The following is an 18399-nucleotide window of genomic DNA, read 5'->3' as shown; positions in this document are numbered from 1 at the left end:
CTGAAAAGGATAGGGGAAATGAGGGGGATCCTGAGAATGCAATCATTTATTTACCACTCTTTCATTTTATAGTTTTATAAACTGAAGGATTTAGCTTTTTCTTACTTCAGCAGAAGTATTTTGTTTTTCCAAATATATATTAATGCAACAAAATGAAAAATATTGTGATAAAACCAAAAAATAGGTAATATGCATAAATATACCATTAAAATATGCCATATGCTCTTTTAAAAACTCACATGCATTATTTGTTTAAAAACTTAAAAATCATGTATGCATCTATTAATAAAAATTCAAATAATTTTCTAATTTTCAGATGTTTTAGTTTGTTTACTTCACAACTAATATTCATCTTTGTTTATTTTTAAAAATCCACTCTAATGAAATAGAATAATTAGCAATTATAAGAGTAGCAGCAAGACTAAATGAAAAATTAAAATATAAAATGCCTCTTTGATGGCAGCAAAATTATTAATGTCATATAGCCATGTACACATGCAAATGAATGACTAGTGTCTGCCCTTGATTGTTTAAAATTTTCTTTTGATTCAAGTTAAAAAAAAAAAAATCATTAGTTGCCAGAATTTCTTCCAAGTCCCATCTTCACACAATGCTGCAAACTATCAAGTGTTCAACATTAGAATATGTTTGTGTGGCATCAGATTTAATAGAATAATTAGAGGGAAAAATTTATAAAAGACAAAATTGTTCATACCTCCATTCAAAAGATGTCTGATAGATGACTCGATAATATCAATTTGTTCATCTAGGCCAGCAATATCTTTTAATTTAGACCTATTATTCAGCCACTCTGAATTTGGATTTTGAACAACACATCTAGTTTTTTTACTAATGAAATAAAATGTTTTTCTTGCCTTGGAATTATCATGTATTATTTGAGTTCTTGGAGATGAAATCGGTGTAGAGCTCTGGAATCCTAAGGTCCGATTAATAATACCTTTTTCACTAAAACTCTCATCTAATGATGGGAAATTCATAGTCAAAACAGTTTTATTTTCTGAGTCTAACTCTTTATTTTCAGAAAAGCTTGAAAATATTTTCCGTACAGTTAGAACAAGAGAATATCCTAAATAATTTAAATGCAGAATCATCCCTTCTTTAAGGTATACATAACCTGAAATAGAAAAATCTAAAATAAGCATTTAAATAAAAAATAAGCATTTTTGATTTAACATTTCAAATGGAATTCATAGAAAATTTTTGCTTTAAAAGAATCAGTTCCATCATATACATTTTACAACTAATAAAAACAGTAGTTTCAAAAGCAGTAATTGTACAATTTTGATTTAGTTTTGATGAAAAAGCAGAGTATAAAAAATTTTTAAAAATCTGATGAATCGATATAAAAAATCAAAATTTCATCACTGAATATTTTAAACTGTATGATTTGTTAAGATATAATGGAGGGAAAATATTACTAACATTTTAATGTAATAATAATACTTTATATCAATTCTCATGAAAGCATTTTCACACTTGGTTGAATCCCCCCACACCATTATTATATGATTAATAATAATTCTCAATGTCAGTCATTAAATTTAATCTCTTTTGCATTATAAAAAAAAGTTTATGGCAATTGTCAACTTGAATTCAATTGAACAAATAGTACTACTTACAAAAATGGTTAAAAATATAAATATTATATATTCTGAGGTTTTGTTCTATTATCAAAATACTAAGCAACCAGTCAAAAAATAATTTAATTCAATTTATATCAAATTTTTGATAATCATATGCAGACTTGACAGAATGAAGAACATACTTGAACATTGATATTGAAAATGCATAAATAATAAAATATTAATTTTTTTTTTTAATGTAGCTGAAATTTTTTTAAACAGAAAACATTTTTTAACACTTGCATAAATTTAATCAATAGCACTAGTTTCAATAAATTATATTATTTTGTCAGATATATAATAGTTAACTATATGTTTCAATGTCTTTTTCCTTGAAAAGGTTCACTGGAAACAGAGCACTGTCTTCTTAGCTATTAGAAATGCCCATCTTCTTATAGTGTGAATGGACAGTTAGAGTATAAAGTAAAAAGAAAACAACAGAAGTTTCAGATCATACTCTTTCATTATTTCTAGCATTCCAGGTAATTGCAAACAGAGATTTAAAATAGCAAAAAGATGCAAAAAACAGAGATTTAGAATAAACAAGTGACTAAGATCCATTTTGCTACTTTTCTATTGGTTTTATTTTCAAAGTCATTACATAATATTCTTTTTCTTGTCACTTCACTCGTTTGCAATTGATATATGAAGCATATGTTCTATGAGAAAGACAAGACATGAAACAAACTGTTTTATAATTGATTATACATTTATGACGACAAATATGTAATATTACTAAACAGACAAAAAAAAAAAAAATTGTGAGAATAATCTTGTGCTTGTAAACATTATTAAAAATGTGATTGTTTCAGCCATGTTATAAAGCCATTACATGTCATTATGTTTCAAAACTCTATTGCTATAGATTTATCAGATAATTTACTGAACAGCTCAACAATATGCCAAAATTCTTTACATTCCAAGATATAATCACTACTTATTATTTTGCACCCATTTATTTATAATCTAATTTTTCAAAGATTTTTTTTAAGTATATTCTGCATCAAAATGTCTTGTTGATTACAAATTTTAGTTTCAATTGTTAGCATAGAAAATTGTACAGCAATTCAAAGATCTTAATTTCACCAAAAAACAAGGTAATTTTTTTAATGTTGAGAAAAAATCTTTTTAATAGGTGAATTGAAATATATATTGACCTTTTAACACAGCGAAAATAAAGGTTTTGTTAAGCTAATAAAATTAATTAAAAATATAATAAGATTTGAAAACACAGTACAATAAGTACCATAGCACAATTCATGAGATTTGCACTAACTGTTGAAATGGTAACATTCATCCAATCTTTTTTGGCTTGTCAGATTTGATTAATTATCATCTAGAAAATCCAAGTTCATGTTTTACATCTAAATGAAAATATATGAACTATGCGTATATGCGTATCACATTAATATTTTAAATCATTTGCATTTTTTTTTTATTATTATTTAGATTTTTACTCCAAAATAACTCCTATTTTGAATCAAATTATGCATTAGTTACACAGTTCTCATCACTATAAAATTCATCAAAAATTATTTAATATTATTAATTTTTAAAAAATATATCATTTAATACGAGCATTATGATATTTGAATCATGCATATGTTTATTAAAATCATTTACATCTTATGTAATAGAATGATAAGATAAAGATTCCCAAATTAAAAAACAACATGTAAAATAGAATTGAAAAAAATATTACCAAGCTTTCTCTTTATATACAATAGGAAGTCTTCAGTATCCATTACCGGAATATATTTATAGGTGGAAAAAACAACATTTTCTGCTTCAAATATGAGGCCTTTGAATAAATGAATGGATTGCTGAAATCCTGTGTAATGCTTGAACATGGCAAATGTAGGTAAGACTGCCTCAGATTCTTCTTGCAATACTGGCCAACATTTGAAAAGCAGTTCTCCATTCACGCAGCTTAAAATCACTAGAGAACCTCTTTGTAACTGAAGCTCCTTCATTTTAGACAGTGATAAAAAAATAATCTGCCTCTGCTTAGGTACAAAAGAGCCTGGAAAAAGAAAAATGATAGCAATACAATTTTTTAAACACTTAATATTGATTCACAAAAATGAGCTATAATATACATTTTGACATAAAATTCTACTGAAATTGACTTTAAACACAGAATAATTTAATACTCTTATGTTAGTGTGATAGTGGTCAAAATTTATATCTAGTGTAGCGATGAACTTATAAAAAAATAAATATCTAATTTCTTTTTTATTTACAATGTAATATTGTCATTTACATTTAACCTATATTTCTGTGCCAAAATTGCAGCTTGGCAATAATTGGTCATGTTCATGGAATAAAGTTAGAAATGTTGTAAACAATGTCCAATTAAATTTTATCTTGCTTTATTTTTTGAATTTTATAGCATGAAAGTCAATCTACACTATGCTGCACCAAATATCAATGAAATAATATGATTTTAAAAAGTAATTTCTGTAATTCAATGAATTTAATACTTCATAAATAAATATTTTCTTTCTTGTTCTCTTAAAACATTTCCTTTGTAGTGATTAAAAAAAAATTAACAAATACTCAATAAATTAACAAACAGAAAATATTAAACAATCAGATACTATAGAATTTGTGAAAACCTCTTTTTTATATTCTCCAATAACATTTTAACCATGGTGTAAATTACCTAAGAAATGCAAAGTAAAAAAGATAAAAATTTATTAACACATTAAAGAAGAAAAGATATATCGATTAAATGTATTGCAGACCTTTCCAAGGAAGAAGATTTATTGTCAACATAATTACAAATAGAGAAGAAATTTCAGTGTTTATTATATATGATTTGTGAAAGCTGTCTTTTATTGCACGTGCTCTCCGTCATGTTTCCGAATAACACGCATGCGTACCAACGAGTGCTGATATGCTCGCGCATATCCCTATTTCTGGCAAAATTAATAGACTTTTCAACTTGTTCAAGTATTCGTGAGCCGCGATAACTTTCCTTTCCATCACAATGTAGTGCTGCTGTGACGTGTCGTTCATTTCGGATCGAATCTGGACTGGATCTGGTCTAGTCAAAGGATCCGACTAGTCGGTTTTGGAACCAATTATGCGGATCCTTTCTCTCAATCGGATTCGTAGAATGAATGAATGAAAAAGACATTTCCTTGGTATTACAGTACCGGTACCATAGTTGTATGGATCTGGTCCGGAATGATCAGACCATGTTGTTGATACCAAGATAATGGAATAGGCACCATATCTTGTTCGATCGCCATATTTTTCTTATTATTATATTTGGTGTATTTGTTCTCGTGTTTTAGTTTTTATCTCCATTTTATTGATTTTTCTTTTATTAATTTAAAGCTCATTCAAACGGCTATTTCTTTAATTTTTTTAATTCTAAGCAGAAACAACACAATCTTAAACTCTATCGCTTGAAGGATATTTTGTAAATATATACATATATATATATATAAAAAAAAAGGAATAATTGTATTTTTTAGATTATTTTCAAATTTATAAATTTTCTGAAATATTTAAAGCTGTTTTTCTTTTTGCATTTGGATTGTGACAAATAAATTGATTCTGTAACACCCGTTAAAATTTCTTCTTTAAATGTAATCCGTAAGTTCAATTTTGTCTTGTTCATATCTCATCCTTCCACTCCGTTGGATTTAATAGCATCGGAAAATTAGTCATAACCTTCTTCCCTCTCAATTTGTCAGTATTAAAAATAAAAATTTTATGATTAATCTCATATTTAAAGAAAATTTATAAGTATAACCTATAATTTTGCAACTACAAAAGAGAAAGCAGCAACAGTGTATTTTTTTATAATCACGAAATTGATTGCTTGGGATATTTTTTGTAAATCTTAAAATAAATTGACCGTGTTGAACTATTCTCCAATTTGAAAATTTTTACAACTTTTTCATATATATTTATTATTATTCTTTTTAAGATTTCTTACTTTTTTTTCCTTAGGCCTATTTTGCATAAGTTGATTCTATAGTCTAATAAAAGTTGAATAAGTTATTTTATATAAAAAGAGTTTTATGACCGTTTGACCGAGGTCAGCGAAAAAGCAATAAAATCGTATTATGTATTGTCATCGCAGTGGCCACAGTCTAATTCTATTTAGATTAAAATCCCTCCACCCTCCTTTTCAATCTGCATAACTTGATAATATTTCTTCTCTATTTTTAAAATTTGTTTTCATTGTGTAAAATGTTCCTAAATTTTCAAGTTTCTCAGCTAATACCTTATCTTTTTATGTATATTGTAATGCCTTTCTGAAATTAAGTATTTATTCAAATGTTGGTGACTCCTAGATTTCCAAAATTTCGAAAAAAACAGTATAAGGGAGTCAAGCATTTGAAATAATTTTTACCATCTTAATTGCTTTCACTCTGGGTTTGTCTGATGATAAAACGAAAACTTTGTTTTTGCTTTTTTACTCTTTTTACCCAGTTCGAAATTATGAAAATTCTACAGTGATTCTGTAGAATCTTTCAATTGCATTTGATAGGAAATAATGCTTTTGCACTTATGCTGCAATGCACCAAAATAGCCAGCAAAAGATCAAACATTAGTTATTGATGTTTGAAGCATTGAATTTAGAAGTTGAGGAGTTATTCTCCTGCAAATTCATCAACATAATACTCTTTTTATCCATTGCTATTTTTAAACACGATAAAACAAAGTTTAAGTGCCCTTTCACTCAACATAATCCTTGATTCATTACAGATAGCCTTTGTTTTCATGTGTTTGATTTATTTCGTTACCACACTTTCCCTCCAAAATTTATTTTTGTATAAATTGTACTTTAACTCTTTATTCTTATATTCCCCCTCATCATTTCTTCTGCCCTTTGTGTAAATGAAGAAGCAATTTTTGTTTTCAAAAAGTCTTGATTTGAAATAAAGATTTTCATAGTATAGCAGCGGCATTTTTTTTAAATTTATTTATTTATATTTTTTTTTTTTTTTTTTTTTGTGAATGTTTTGTGAAAAAGCAAAATAATCGAGATGATAAATAAAATCTTTAAGATATTAAACTCTAGCAAAATTACATCCTTTACCAAGATATTTGGATTTCACAGATCAATAATAACAAAAAATATATTTATCAAAAAAATATTGGATGTGGAAAAAATATGTTAGGAAATATTATTTAAATATTTCCTAACATAACGAGGAGTAATAATTCTAAATTTATCTGTAAAATATCGTGTTAAAAATAATAGTTATTTCTAAGTAAATATATATAACAAAACATTTTAAAAGATTGTATTTTTATGAAAATATCCAAATTTCTCGTATATTAATTTTTACAAATTTTTATCTTTGACGCAAGTTTACATTTCATTCAGATATTTCTGAAAAAGAAAAGTAATAAAGATTATTTACGTCTCTGAAATTTATTAGTTGAAGGGCTAAAATTTATGTTCTTAATTCGTAAAAAACCAGCATTGAAAACTAAAGGAATACTTGATTAGTAATGCTTCAATATAAATATTTACTATTCACTTTTCATATTTGCTATCTGCAACCCATTCCACATTATCTATAAAAAGAAAGAAACTATTTCTTCAGATATACACAAAATTCTAGAAAAAGGTAGATTTTCACTCTCCAATTTCCAATAATCAATTTTTCTGTTTGAAAATAACTATTATTTCTTCACTTACTTAAAGAGGAGGAGAAATAACGGGGATAGAGACAGAATAATAGAAAAATTAAATTGAAAATTGTATAAAAATAAAATCGGAAAAAGCAAGGGGAAAAGTCAAACATATGAAAATAAAATTAATCTATCTTGAACGGGCGATTATATTCTGATCAAATGCACTTAAAAATAGCTTTATCGTATATAAAAATAGCAGTGGATTAAAAAGAATACTCTATTGACGATCATGCAGAAAAAACAATTTCTTACGATCCAAAATTCTTAAACTAACATTCTGGACAATAACAAATACTCTGCAAATCCGCAGAGAGAGCCAAATATCCATCTGTTTTGTGCTGAATCCAAGCAGTAAAATTGTGATTCTCCATCAGCTGCAATGGGAGAAGCAAAGATTGACAGCAGGTTTTTCATGTCTAAAATACACCCCAAAAAAGTAAAAGAAAAAACAAAATTTTCTAACTTTTCATCATGAAATAAGAATGAAAGCTATTGTGGTGAATATGACATTCGATGTCTGGCTGTCTCTGAGTTGTTTTCAAATATTTAAAGTCCAGAAGTATGCCATTAAAAAAACTAATTCGCGAGAGTCTTTCAAATTAATATCACTGTAAGATTCTTAATACCATTTCCAAGTTTCAAAAGTGATGGAAATCTGGTTCTAAATGCACAATGTTAAGTATACGGATGATTTTTGCGCATGTGCAAGACATGAACAAAAAAAGTTTAATATAAATTTATAGATATTTTTAAGTCAAACTTTATTTTAGGAGGTATGAAAATCGATTGAATTCGTACTAACTAAGGAATAAGAATAATGGAAAAAATTAATAAAAAAATTATTTGTCGGCTATCAGATTCGAACTTAAGATCACCAAAAAGGAGCGGAAAACTACTGGCTATTCTATTCACTACACCAAGCATAATTCGAACAGATTAGCAGTCCAAGATTCTTAACAACATTCCAAGAAGTTTAAAATGTAATAGAGTTTAATTATATTAATGTCCCGTTGAAAAGCAACACAACGGCTATTTTTTGCGATGGATCTCGTAATTCAGAACCGCGGTCAGATAACAAGGACGTCACCTGAACTGGCACGCCCCTCTCCACACCACACCAATGGGAGGACGTTTGGCATGACAGATTTAACGTACAACAGACTCCCTAAGACGACAGTTCTTCAGTGGTAATAGGTCTCGAACCTGAAACTCTACGGCTCACAAGCCAAGACCTTACCACCAGGCCACTGCGGTTTTCAAACATGATGGAACTCTATTCTAAATGGACAAAGCTAAGTATACGGATGATGTCTGAGCATGTGTAAGGCATCCACACTAAAAAATACAATTAAATTAATTTATATTTAGACGTCAAATTTTATTTTAGGAGGCTTGAAATTCGATTGAATTCGTTTCAGCAATGGAACATGTATGCAAAATTTAAAAAAAAAAAATAATAAAAAAGTCAAGAAGAAAAAAAATTAAATTATTCATCTGCCTTCAGACTCGAACTTAAGACCAACAAAAAGAAGCGAAAACAACAGGTCATTCAATCAACCAGGCCATGATTCCCCAGAAACCCCCCACAGTCTCAGATTCTTAATCCCATTCAACCAAGTTTCAAATGCCAAAGAAATCTGGTTCTAAATGCATGATGCTAAGTATATAGATCATCACTGCGCATGTGCAAGACATCGACACTATAAGTTGCATTTAAATTTAATCAGATTTAGACGACAAATTTCAATTAAAGAGGCTTGAAAATCAGTCGAAATCGTTGTAACTATAGAATATGCATGGATAAAAAAAAAATTAAAAAATTAAACTATTTATCGGCTTTTAGACGCGAACTTAAAACCAAAAAGATGGCGGAATCTGACGTGCCATTCAGCCCACTAGGCCACGCATTACTCAAACTACGCAGCATTCGAATATTCATAATGACAATCAACCAAGTTACAAATGTCATGGAAATCAGGTTCTAAATGTAAATGCTAAGTATATGGATGAACTCTGCGCATTTGCAAGACATCGGCACTAAAAGTTTCAATTAAATTTCATCATATTTAGATGTCAAGTTTTATTTAAGGAAGCTTGAAAATCGGTCGAAATCGTAGTAACTATGGAAGATGCAAGGATAAAAATAAAAAAATAAAAAAAATAAAAAAATTATACTATTTATCGTTTTTGAGACTCGAACTTAAGACCAAAAAAAGATATTAAACAGACGGGTCATTCTGACCACTAGGCCACGCATAACTCGAAAGACGCAGCATTCGAAGATCCATAATGCCAATCAATGCCAATCAACCAAGTTTCAAATGTGATGGAAAACTGGTTCTAAATATATGGCTGATTTCTACACATGTGCAAGACATCGACACTAGAAGTTTCATTTAAATTTAATCAGATTTAGACGAAATATTTCATTTAAGGAGGCGTGAAATTCGGTCGAAATCGTTGTAACTACAGAATATGCAAGGACAAAAATAAAAAATAAAAAAAATGTAAAAATAAAAAATTTTTACTATTCATCGGCTTTCAGACTCGAACTTAAGACTTGAAAAAGACCGAAAACAGACGGGTCATTCTGGCCAGCAGGCGACGCATGAATCGAAAGACGCAGCAGTCGAAGATTCATAATGCCAATCAACCAAGTTTCAAATGTGATGGAAATCTGGTTCTAAATGCACAATGCTAAGTATATGGATGATATCTGCGCAGGTGCAAGTCATAGACACTAAAAGTTTTATTTAAATTTAATCAGATTTAGACGAAAAATTTCATTTAAGGAGGCTTGAAAATATGTCGAAATCGTTGTAACCACAGAATATGCATGGATAAAAAAAAAAAAAATGAAAAAAAGAAAAAATAAAAAAAATTATACTATTCATTGTTTTTGAGACTCGAACTTAAGACCAAAAAAAGATCGGAAACAGACGGGTCATTCTGGCCACGAAGCCACGCATGACTCGATAGTCGCAGCATTCGAAGATTCCTAATGCCAATCAACCAAGTTTCAAATGTGATGGAAATCTGGTTCTAAATGCACAATGCTAAGTATATGGATGATATCTGCGCATGTGCAAGTCATAGACACTAAAAGTTTTATTTAAATTTAATCAGATTTAGACGAAAAATTTCATTTAAGGAGGCTTGAAAATATGTCGAAATCGTTGTAACCACAGAATATGCATGGATAAAAATAAAAAAATAATGAAAAATGAAAAAAATAAAAAAAATTATACTATTCATCGGTTTTGAGACTCGAACTCAAGACCAAAAAAAGATCGGAAACAGACGAGTCAATCTGGCCACTAGGCCACGCATAACTCGAAAGGCGCAGCATTCGAAGATTCATAATGCCAATCAACCAAGTTTCAACTGTGATGGAAATCTGGTTTTAAATGCACAATGCTAAGTACATGGATGATGTCTGCGCATGTGCAAGACATCGACACTAAAAGTTTCATTTAAATTTATTCAAATTTAGACGAAAAATTTCATTTAAGGAGGCTTGAAAATCGGTCGAAATCGTTGAAACTACAGAATATGCATGGATAAAAATAAAATAAAATAAAACTCAAAAATCAAAACATTATTCCAATAATCGGCTTTCAGACTCGAACTTAAGACCAAAAAAAGACGGGTCATTCTGGCCACTAGGCCACGTATGACTCGAAAGACGCAGCATTCGAAGATTCATAATGTCAATCAACCAAGTTTCAAATGTGATGGAAATCTGGTTCTAAATGCACAATGCTAAGTATATGAATGATATCTGCGCATGTGCAAGACATCGACACTAAAACTTTCATTTAAATTTAATCAGATTTACACGAAAAATTTCATTTAAGGAGGCTTGAAAATATGTCGAAATCGTTGTAACCACAGAATATGCATAGATAAAAATAAAAAAATAATGAAAAATGAAAAAAATAAAAAAAATTATACTATTCATCGGTTTTGAGACTCGAACTCAAGACCAAAAAAAGATCGGAAACAGACGAGTCATTCTGGCCACTAGGCCACGCATAACTCGATAGACGCAGCATTCGAAGATTTATAATGCCAATCAACCAAGTTTCAAATGTGATGGAAATCTGGTTCTAAATGCACAATGCTAAGTATATGGATGATATCTGCGCATGTGCAAGTCATAGACACTAAAACTTTCATTTAAATTTAATCAGATTTACACGAAAAATTTCATTTAAGGAGGCTTGAAAATATGTCGAAATCGTTGTAACTACAGAATATGCATGGATAAAAAAAAAAAAAAAAAAAAAAAATGAAAAAAAGAAAAAATAAAAAAAATTATACTATTCATTGTTTTTGAGACTCGAACTTAAGACCAAAAAAAGATCGGAAACAGACGGGTCATTCTGGCCACGAAGCCACGCATGACTCGATAGTCGCAGCATTCGAAGATTCCTAATGCCAATCAACCAAGTTTCAAATGTGATGGAAATCTGGTTCTAAATGCACAATGCTAAGTATATGGATGATATCTGCGCATGTGCAAGTAATAGACACTAAAAGTTTCATTTAAATTAAATCAGATTTAGACGAAAAATTTCATTTAAGGAGGCTTGAAAATATGTCGAAATCGTTGTAACCACAGAATATGCATGGATAAAAATAAAAAAATAATGAAAAATGAAAAAAATAAAAAAAATTATACTATTCATCGGTTTTGAGACTCGAACTCAAGACCAAAAAAAGATCGGAAACAGACGAGTCATTCTGGCCACTAGGCCACGCATAACTCGAAAGGCGCAGCATTCGAAGATTCATAATGCCAATCAACCAAGTTTCAACTGTGATGGAAATCTGGTTTTAAATGCACAATGCTAAGTACATGGATGATGTCTGCGCATGTGCAAGACATCGACACTAAAAGTTTCATTTAAATTTATTCAAATTTAGACGAAAAATTTCATTTAAGGAGGCTTGAAAATCGGTCGAAATCGTTGAAACTACAGAATATGCATGGATAAAAATAAAATAAAATAAAACTCAAAAATCAAAACATTATTCCAATAATCGGCTTTCAGACTCGAACTTCAAAAAAAGACGGGTCATTCTGGCCACTAGGCCACGCATGACTCGAAAGACGCAGCATTCGAAGATTCATAATGTCAATCAACCAAGTTTCAAATGTGATGGAAATCTGGTTCTAAATGCACAATGCTAAGTATATGAATGATATCTGCGCATGTGCAAGACATCGACACTAAAACTTTCATTTAAATTTAATCAGATTTACACGAAAAATTTCATTTAAGGAGGCTTGAAAATATGTCGAAATCGTTGTAACCACAGAATATGCATGGATAAAAATAAAAAAATAATGAAAAATGAAAAAAATAAAAAAAATTATACTATTCATCGGTTTTGAGACTCGAACTCAAGACCAAAAAAAGATCGGAAACAGACGAGTCATTCTGGCCACTAGGCCACGCATAACTCGAAAGGCGCAGCATTCGAAGATTCATAATGCCAATCAACCAAGTTTCAACTGTGATGGAAATCTGGTTTTAAATGCACAATGCTAAGTACATGGATGATGTCTGCGCATGTGCCAGACATCGACACTAAAAGTTTCATTTAAATTTATTCAAATTTAGACGAAAAATTTCATTTAAGGAGGCTTGAAAATCGGTCGAAATCGTTGTAACTACAGAATATGCATGGATAAAAATAAAATAAAATAAAACTCAAAAATCAAAACATTATTCCAATAATCGGCTTTCAGACTCGAACTTAAGACCAAAAAAAGACGGGTCATTCTGGCCACTAGGCCACGCATGACTCGAAAGGCGCAGCATTCGAAGATTCATAATGCCAATCAACCAAGTTTCAACTGTGATGGAAATCTGGTTCTAAATGCTCAATGCTAAGTACATGGATGATGTCTGCGCATGTGCAAGACATCGACACTAAAAGTTTCATTTAAATTTATTCAAATTTAGACGAAAAATTTCATTTAAGGAGGCTTGAAAATCGGTGGAAATCGTTGTAACTACAGAATATGCATGGATAAAAATAAAATAAAATAAAACTCAAAAATCAAAACATTATTCCAATAATCGGCTTTCAGACTCGAACTTAAGACCAAAAAAAGACGGGTCATTCTGGCCACTAGGCCACGCATGACTCGAAAGACGCTGCATTCGAAGATTCATAATGCCAATCAACCAAGTTTCAAATGTGATGGAAATCTGGTTCTAAATGCACAATGCTAAGTATATGGATGATATCTGCGCATGTGCAAGTCATAGACACTAAAAGTTTCATTTAAATTTAATCAGATTTACACGAAAAATTTCATTTAAGGAGGCTTGAAAATATGTCGAAATCGTTGTAACTACAGAATATGCATGGATAAAAAAAAAAATGAAAAAAAAAGAAAAAATAAAAAAAATTATACTATTCATCGTTTTTGAGACTCGAACTTAAGACCAAAAAAAGATCGGAAACAGACGGGCCATTCTGGCCACGAAGCCACGCATGACTCGATAGACGCAGCATTCGAAGATTCCTAATGCCAATCAACCAAGTTTCAAATGTGATGGAAATCTGGTTCTAAATGCACAATGCTAAGTATATGGATGATATCTGCGCATGTGCAAGTCATAGACACTAAAAGTTTCATTTAAATTAAATCAGATTTAGACGAAAAATTTCATTTAAGGAGGCTTGAAAATATGTCGAAATCGTTGTAACCACAGAATATGCATGGATAAAAATAAAAAAATAATGAAAAATGAAAAAAATAAAAAAAATTCTACTATTCATCGGTTTGGAGACTCGAACTCAAGACCAAAAAAAGATCGGAAACAGACGAGTCATTCTGGCCACTAGGCCACGCATAACTCGATAGGCGCAGCATTCGAAGATTCATAATGCCAATCAACCAAGTTTCAACTGTGATGGAAATCTGGTTCTAAATGCACAATGCTAAGTACATGGATGATGTCTGCGCATGTGCAAGACATTGACACTAAAAGTTTCATTTAAATTTATTCAAATTTAGACGAAAAATTTCATTTAAGGAGGCTTGAAAATCGGTCGAAATCGTTGTAACTACAGAATATGCATGGATAAAAATAAAATAAAATAAAACTCAAATATCAAAACGTTATTCCAATAATCGGCTTTCAGACTCGAACTTAAGACCAAAAAAAGAAGGGTCATTCTGGCCACTAGGCCACGCATGACTCGAAAGACGCAGCATTCGCAGATTCATAATGCCAATCAACCAAGTTTCAAATGTGATGGAAATCTGGTTCTAAATGCACAATGCTAAGTATATGGATGATATCTGCGCATGTGCAAGTCATAGACACTAAAAGTTTCATTTATATTAAATCAGATTTCGACGAAAAATTTCATTTAAGGAGGCTTGAAAATATGTCGAAATCGTTGTAACCACAGAATATGCATGGATAAAAATAAAAAAAATAATGAAAAATGAAAAAAATAAAAAAAAATTATACTATTCATCGGTTTTGAGACTCGAACTCAAGACCAAAAAAAGATCGGAAACAGACGAGTCATTCTGGCCACTAGGCCACGCATAACTCGAAAGGCTCAGCATTCGAAGATTCATAATGCCAATCAACCAAGTTTCAACTGTGATGGAAATCTGGTTCTAAATGCACAATGCTAAGTACATGGATGATATCTGCGCATATGCAAGACATCGACACTAAAAGTTTCATTTAAATTTAATCAGATTTACACGAAAAATTTCATTTAAGGAGGCTTGAAAATATGTCGAAATCGTTGTAACTACAGAATATGCATGGATAAAAAAAAAAAATGAAAAAAAGAAAAAAGAAAAAAAATTATACTATTCATTGTTTTTGAGACTCGAACTTAAGACCAAAAAAAGATCGGAAACAGACGGGTCATTCTGGCCACGAAGCCACGCATGACTCGATAGTCGCAGCATTCGAAGATTCCTAATGCCAATCAACCAAGTTTCAAATGTGATGGAAATCTGGTTCTAAATGCACAATGCTAAGTATATGGATGATATCTGCGCATGTGCAAGTCATAGACACTAAAAGTTTCATTTAAATTAAATCAGATTTAGACGAAAAATTTCATTTAAGGAGGCTTGAAAATATGTCGAAATCGTTGTAACCACAGAATATGCATGGATAAAAATAAAAAAATAATGAAAAATGAAAAAAATAAAAAAAATTATACTATTCATCGGTTTTGAGACTCGAACTCAAGACCAAAAAAAGATCGGAAACAGACGAGTCATTCTGGCCACTAGGCCACGCATAACTCGAAAGGCGCAGCATTCGAAGATTCATAATGCCAATCAACCAAGTTTCAACTGGGATGGAAATCTGGTTTTAAATGCACAATGCTAAGTACATGGATGATGTCTGCGCATGTGCAAGACATCGACACTAAAGTTTCATTTAAATTTATTCAAATTTAGACGAAAAATTTCATTTAAGGAGGCTTGAAAATCGGTCGAAATCGTTGTAACTACAGAATATGCATGGATAAAAATAAAATAAAATAAAACTCAAAAATCAAAACATTATTCCAATAATCGGCTTTCAGACTCGAACTTCAGACCAAAAAAAGACGGGTCATTCTGGCCACTAGGCCACGCATGACTCGAAAGGCGCAGCATTCGAAGATTCATAATGCCAATCAACCAAGTTTCAACTGTGATGGAAATCTGGTTCTAAATGCTCAATGCTAAGTACATGGATGATGTCTGCGCATGTGCAAGACATCGACACTAAAAGTTTCATTTAAATTTATTCAAATTTAGACGAAAAATTTCATTTAAGGAGGCTTGAAAATCGGTGGAAATCGTTGTAACTACAGAATATGCATGGATAAAAATAAAATAAAATAAAACTCAAAAATCAAAACATTATTCCAATAATCGGCTTTCAGACTCGAACTTAAGACCAAAAAAAGACGGGTCATTCTGGCCACTAGGCCACGCATGACTCGAAAGACGCTGCATTCGAAGATTCATAATGCCAATCAACCAAGTTTCAAATGTGATGGAAATCTGGTTCTAAATGCACAATGCTAAGTATATGGATGATATCTGCGCATGTGCAAGTCATAGACACTAAAAGTTTCATTTAAATTTAATCAGATTTACACGAAAAATTTCATTTAAGGAGGCTTGAAAATATGTCGAAATCGTTGTAACTACAGAATATGCATGGATAAAAAAAAAATGAAAAAAAAAAGAAAAAATAAAAAAAATTATACTATTCATCGTTTTTGAGACTCGAACTTAAGACCAAAAAAAGATCGGAAACAGACGGGCCATTCTGGCCACGAAGCCACGCATGACTCGATAGACGCAGCATTCGAAGATTCCTAATGCCAATCAACCAAGTTTCAAATGTGATGGAAATCTGGTTCTAAATGCACAATGCTAAGTATATGGATGATATCTGCGCATGTGCAAGTCATAGACACTAAAAGTTTCATTTAAATTAAATCAGATTTAGACGAAAAATTTCATTTAAGGAGGCTTGAAAATATGTCGAAATCGTTGTAACCACAGAATATGCATGGATAAAAATAAAAAAATAATGAAAAATGAAAAAAATAAAAAAAATTCTACTATTCATCGGTTTGGAGACTCGAACTCAAGACCAAAAAAAGATCGGAAACAGACGAGTCATTCTGGCCACTAGGCCACGCATAACTCGATAGGCGCAGCATTCGAAGATTCATAATGCCAATCAACCAAGTTTCAACTGTGATGGAAATCTGGTTCTAAATGCACAATGCTAAGTACATGGATGATGTCTGCGCATGTGCAAGACATTGACACTAAAAGTTTCATTTAAATTTATTCAAATTTAGACGAAAAATTTCATTTAAGGAGGCTTGAAAATCGGTCGAAATCGTTGTAACTACAGAATATGCATGGATAAAAATAAAATAAAATAAAACTCAAATATCAAAACGTTATTCCAATAATCGGCTTTCAGACTCGAACTTAAGACCAAAAAAAGAAGGGTCATTCTGGCCACTAGGCCACGCATGACTCGAAAGACGCAGCATTCGCAGATTCATAATGCCAATCAACCAAGTTTCAAATGTGATGGAAATCTGGTTCTAAATGCACAATGCTAAGTATATGGATGATATCTGCGCATGTGCAAGTCATAGACACTAAAAGTTTCATTTATATTAAATCAGATTTCGACGAAAAATTTCATTTAAGGAGGCTTGAAAATATGTCGAAATCGTTGTAACCACAGAATATGCATGGATAAAAATAAAAAAAATAATGAAAAATGAAAAAAATAAAAAAAAATTATACTATTCATCGGTTTTGAGACTCGAACTCAAGACCAAAAAAAGATCGGAAACAGACGAGTCATTCTGGCCACTAGGCCACGCATAACTCGAAAGGCTCAGCATTCGAAGATTCATAATGCCAATCAACCAAGTTTCAACTGTGATGGAAATCTGGTTCTAAATGCTCAATGCTAAGTTCATGGATGATGTCTGCGCATGTGCAAGACATCGACACTAAAAGTTTCATTTAAATTTATTCAAATTTAGACGAAAAATTTCATTTAAGGAGGCTTGAAAATATGTCGAAATCGTTGTAACTACAGAATATGCATGGATAAAAAAAAAAATGAAAAAAAGAAAAAATAAAAAAAATTATACTATTCATTGTTTTTGAGACTCGAACTTAAGACCAAAAAAAGATCGGAAACAGACGGGTCATTCTGGCCACGAAGCCACGCATGACTCGATAGTCGCAGCATTCGAAGATTCCTAATGCCAATCAACCAAGTTTCAAATGTGATGGAAATCTGGTTCTAAATGCACAATGCTAAGTATATGGATGATATCTGCGCATGTGCAAGTCATAGACACTAAAAGTTTCATTTAAATTAAATCAGATTTAGACGAAAAATTTCATTTAAGGAGGCTTGAAAATATGTCGAAATCGTTGTAACCACAGAATATGCATGGATAAAAATAAAAAAATAATGAAAAATGAAAAAAATAAAAAAAATTATACTATTCATCGGTTTTGAGACTCGAACTCAAGACCAAT

General features: G+C 30.8%; 1 protein-coding gene across 1 annotated transcript in view; it reads right to left on the bottom strand.

Moving 5' to 3' along the window:
• Positions 1-4678, bottom strand: part of LOC129968671 (ribosome biogenesis protein SPATA5-like) — a 28243-nt gene extending 23565 nt beyond the window's left edge. The window contains exons 1-3 of the mRNA XM_056082798.1: positions 4391-4678; positions 3346-3666; positions 716-1135 (exon numbers count right to left, since the gene is read on the bottom strand). Of these exons, the coding sequence (XP_055938773.1) occupies positions 716-1135; positions 3346-3666; positions 4391-4421 (772 nt within the window). The 5' untranslated portion in view covers positions 4422-4678. The remainder of the gene's footprint in view (positions 1-715; positions 1136-3345; positions 3667-4390) is intronic.
• Between the last annotated feature and the right edge of the window lie 13721 nt (positions 4679-18399).

Source organism: Argiope bruennichi, chromosome 5 (genome assembly GCF_947563725.1).
Source record: "Argiope bruennichi chromosome 5, qqArgBrue1.1, whole genome shotgun sequence".
Lineage (NCBI taxonomy): Eukaryota > Metazoa > Arthropoda > Arachnida > Araneae > Araneidae > Argiope > Argiope bruennichi.
Note: the sequence above shows the minus strand (reverse complement) of the source record. Positions and strands in the feature narration are given on the sequence as shown.